The sequence below is a fragment of the Crassostrea angulata genome, chromosome 2, assembly GCF_025612915.1.
Source record: "Crassostrea angulata isolate pt1a10 chromosome 2, ASM2561291v2, whole genome shotgun sequence".
NCBI classification, from domain to species: domain Eukaryota; kingdom Metazoa; phylum Mollusca; class Bivalvia; order Ostreida; family Ostreidae; genus Magallana; species Magallana angulata.
In genome coordinates, this window is record NC_069112.1 from 47739058 (window position 1) to 47744284 (window position 5227).

Sequence of the window (5227 nt, forward strand, 5' to 3'; positions counted from 1 at the left end):
TTTTTTTACATTTCTTTCACAGATGATTTATCATATCAAAAATTTGCATCCCTTTCACCGATATTCATTAATGCATTGAATTATGATGCAAGTAAGGCAGTAGATAGAAACCCCTTAACGTGTATGAGGGCAAATGCAGTTGGACAAACCTCCGAGGACAAGATTATTTGGTGGAAAGTGGATCTCGGTGGAATTTACAGAATCTACAGCATCAACATCCTGTTTAGATCCTACGACGGTTACGGTATTCATTATTTCCTTCCTTGTATCTAGAAGGGATGGGAAAGTCAAATTGTTTTCAGTTTGACAATTTATAGAAAACGTATCCACTTTAGCAACATAAAAACACACCAATATAGACAACGTGTAAGGTAACTTCTCATGAAAAATTCAGCTAGAGTATGCATGTTCTTGTTCAAAAATAAAACATACAGGACATTGTTTTTAAAAATCCAAAAAAACCATAGTGCTAATTGTTTATAAAATAAAATGTGTATATTGTGTATAAAAATAAAACATACGGGAAATTTTGTCAAAATACGTGTAACTACATAAACAGGGTTGTGTAAACTACGGTTTTTTATGTATGAAAAAATGACAATAACAAACCGTGAACCATCTCAAAAACCCATAAATATATAAATATAAATAAAACACACAGGAACATTATCAAGTTACATGTAGGAAATTACTTAAAATCTAAGATTTATTCTACATTACTCAGATGTATTACAAATAGGAACCAATTTAGTTTCCGAATGAATTTAAGGGATTTGAGATCTTGTAATTGAGGATGTTGGGTGGTCAACAAAATATCTAAGAAATATACCTTATAGTTCTCAATTTTTATATCTCAGAACATTATCTTTTATTTAGTAAAGAGAAATTCTGAATATTTTAGCTTTAAAATTTTGATACATGTATTTCCGAATATATTCCTCTATCTTTACGAAGTCCATCGTCTCCAGGAAATTAATATATTCTAAAAATTACCACGACAAATCGAACCCGCTTAAACTATACAATTCCGAGTTATTCATTTTCTTAAGGTCAAGATCTAGTAGGCTAAATGATTCCAGAGAGTCTTTTTGGAGCTAGAACCCTTATGACGTCATAATTAATTTAGAAGAATCTTTTTCCCGTACTTTAGGGCTATAGAGGAATTATGTAGAAAATTGAACAATTCTTGACATTCTATGTTAAATCATGGGGAAAATCATCCCGATACCTACATTCAATTTGACATAATTTTAAAGAGGAGTTCAAGAGCTTGTTTAATTCCGTTTTTGGGGAGACTTCAGGCATTCTAGATATATTTTATTAGTCTAAAATGGACAAAACTCCGAAAGTTGTTCTTTATTTCCTGCATATTTCATTGAAAATGACGGTTTAAAACATGATTTAATAATGTTTTTACCAAAAATTCTAGCCCCGGTACACCTTATCAAACAAAGCTATTGTCATGAAGCATCATTGAAAAAATTTATATCTTAAATTTTATAAACTTGTAGACGCCTTTCATTTACTAGATCTTGACCTTAACAAATAATTCTCCATGACTTACGAATAACGAATTACAATCTTCAAAATGCCTAGTATACTCTTGCGTTTGTAATATCATAACGCAAAATGTGTTATCTGCTTTGAATTTATTAAATCTTTTCTCAGAGTTTCGACAACGAGGACGTTTTGCTGGGTTCTCGCTGTATGTATCAGCTGATGACGACGGACTGAAGAGTTCCTCTCTATGTTACAAGGACGGGCCTCAGTTGCCCCCCTTGAATTTTACAACTTTCTGTATAAAACCAGGTCGCTATGTGACATTTTACAACGAAAGATTGGATGGAGAATTTTACCCAAAAAACTATGAACTAGCCAATGTTTACACTGAGCTTTGTGAAGTTATAATTAAGGGTAACTTCCATTATATATATATATATATATATATATATATATATATATATATATATATATATATATATATATATAAACGTTCATTTCTATGTAAACTTTGTACGGGTTCAAAAGGTTAAATTTTGAGGTCACAATGATCATCGCGCGAGCTTGCGTTATTATCAACACAAAAATACGGTAATTTTATAACGATCGCATTGCTTTTTTTATACGTAAAAATCAATAATAAACAGAAATGTTTGAAGGTTTACTGGGGTATGAACATTTTTAGTACGTTATCAAATCTTTCGAGAAGTATTCTGGGTTTCTCATGAAACGATTACTTGACCAACAAAGTCAGATATCCCTGTGAACTTTCTAACTTGCTGTTTAAGTTTTAAGTAAGTATTTTATTGAGTCTGTAACAAAACCTGGCAAAACTGTTCTTCTAAAATGCATTTGGTACATGTATTTATGTAAATGATTAATTCAATTTTAATCATTTCTAATACTAATAAACTTTTGATTTTAGTAAAACTGTATACTTTTGTGTTGATTAAATGGTGTTTTTTTTAAAGATTTTTTTTCATCATTTAATAAAGGTTGTATTAAACCTGGCGTCTATGGAAGCAATTGTGACACTCCCTGTCCGATCCATTGTAAAAACAACGACTGTCACATACAAAATGGAATGTGTTTTGAATGCAATCCCGGATGGAAAGGGGCAACCTGCCAAATAAGTATTATGATAGTATTGTGATGGTTTTCTGATACTAATTTAAGCAAATTCTTTTACATTTTTTTCTTCTTAAGCGTTTTCTTAGTTATTAACTACCTTAATATATTTTATCAAAAGTGATTTTTTTTTTCATATGAATAGAATGTGAAAATGGATGGTATGGTGACAAATGTAGTCAAAAATGTGTAGGAAATTGTCTTTACAACTCAATATGTAATCACGTGACTGGTCATTGTGACGTAGGGTGTGATGCTGGATGGAAAGGATCTATGTGTGACAAGGGTAAACTTAAATTATTAATGTTTGTCCGCTGTGTGAAACATCTCTAAACGTAAATGAAGTGGGGTTTTTTCATTTATTAAATGCATTTTTTGCATATGAATAGAATGTGAAAATGGATGGTATGGTGAAACCTGTGGTAAAAAATGCGTACAAAATTGTAAAAACAATTCAACGTGTAATCACGTGAGTGGTCATTGTGACGTAGGATGTTATGTTGGATGGAGAGGACCCATGTGTGAAAAGGGTAACCTTAATTTGTTAACGTTTGAACGCTGTGTGAAGCATCTCAAAACATAAAAGGAGGGCTTTTTTATTTTATTTATATTTTTCATATGAATAGAATGTGGAAGTGGGTGGTATGGTGAAAACTGTAGTCAACAATGTGTAGGGAGTTGTAGAGACAACTCAACGTGTAATCACGTGACTGGTCATTGTGACGTAGGATGTGTGACAAGGGTAACCTAAGTGTGTTTACGTTTGACTGATGTGTGAAACATCTAAAAAAGTAAATGGAGGGTCTTATTGATTAAATTTTTTTTTTTATGTATAGAATGTGAAAATGGAAGGTATGGTGAAAACTGTAGTCAACAGTGTGTAGGAAATTGTATGAACAACTCAACATGTAATCACGTGACTGGTCATTGTGACGTAGGATGTGGTGTTGGATGGACAGGATCTATTTGTGACAAGGGTAACCTTAATTTTTGTTTGTTCGGCCACTGTGTGAAACATCTCAATACGTTAATGAAGTGATTAATTAATGGTTGGGCAGGTTATTCATTGTACAGACTAAATCTTTGAAGATAGCTAGTTTTATGGTTAGGAATTTATCTTTATATTGCACTTCAAGCTTTTGTAATTTTTCACATACTTCATTATTTGTCATTTCTTAAAATTTGACCAATTAAAATTTTTTGATATTATAAATTTTTATCATAGATTATTTTTGACATGAGATAAAGACATTTGTGATTAAATATTAAAGCAAACATATGTTTTATCATAAAGATCCAAAACCTGATTTTCGTGAAAATTTTAAAAGCAGCATTTCTTTTGTAGAGTGTCCACCTGGACATTTCGGGACTGAATGCATGGGGAATTGTAGCGGAAATTGTATAAACAATACAGAGTGTGATCCCATCAATGGCGAATGTTCTGATGGATGTATTGACGGTTACATTGGGAGAAGATGTGAAAACTGTAAATTAAATGTTACTCATTACATGCATTTAAGAATTTACGTAAGATTTGAATAATAAGATCACATGTTTTGTTATATTATTTAGATACTGTCAGCAACCATCTACCGTTCAAAAACTCGATTCAACCTTTTTTCTTGATCATTGGATTTTCAGCACCAGTCGTGGTCAACGCTTTCTTCATTGCTTGTACATGTACATTAATAAGACACTGGTAAATACGATTTAATTATTTTTCTTTGTATATTTAAGATAATATGGCGTTTTAAACTGCCTTTCATTTTTTGTTTGTTTTATAGGAAAAAGTCTAGTCGCAAGAGATCCGATAAAGCTGATGTCCCTATCTCATTAAGGTCCATGTCCTACGCTAGAAGAGAGGTTGCATCGATTGAACCTGATCATTACCAATATGTTGATTTACCCGTCAAAGAAATGTGTTATCAGAATATGTCTTTTTACTGACGATGCATAAAGCTCATTCCTTATTCCAGAGGACTGGTTTGTCGTAGCGGCTTTTTGACTAAATCAAAAAGACATAGGAAAACATTCAAATTTTAAGCATAGAATAATCATTGAGAATTTTTTTCTCAAAAAATGATATCGTTCATGGCCAAAAATCATATCAAGAATTCTTGAACAAAGTTTGATCTGGAATGGGTAATTTGTTGAGCATCAAGCCATCGTTATGTAGTTTATGTATTTTTAGTTTGGAAAATATTCCAGAAAAACAAGCATTTGTTAGAACAGTAATTAATCAATTATCGTTAATTATTAAAAAGAATAAGAATTTGATGAAGAAACTGATGTTCTGAAATTCTAATTTACACTTTAACACAATGTTTCATTTCCATTTACATACTTACAGTTACTTACACTTTAACACAATGTTTCATTAATTTTATGAACAATAATATTTATAACACCTCTCATCCCTAACTCATTATATATTATACTATGTTTAAAAGGAAGTTTTCAAACAAAAAAAATATTTTTCTTATATTTGTCAATAATCGACATTTTAGATTATTACACGTAACTATAAATGTAATAAGCTTTACATGTTTCTTTCTTATTTCTGAATACTTAAACTAATTACATGTAATTGATTCAATAT

The 5227-nt window shown here is 31.0% G+C and overlaps 1 protein-coding gene across 1 annotated transcript; it reads left to right on the plus strand.

Annotated features, from left to right (window-relative positions):
* Positions 1-4806, plus strand: LOC128174431 (multiple epidermal growth factor-like domains protein 10; the record flags this gene model as incomplete). Its single annotated transcript, XM_052839991.1, has 9 exons — positions 1-244; positions 1669-1914; positions 2774-2914; positions 3018-3158; positions 3255-3341; positions 3465-3605; positions 3974-4114; positions 4201-4327; positions 4413-4806. Coding segments are annotated over 9 exons (1431 nt in total), but the record flags the coding sequence as incomplete, so codon positions are not given.
* Positions 4807-5227: the final 421 nt, after the last annotated feature.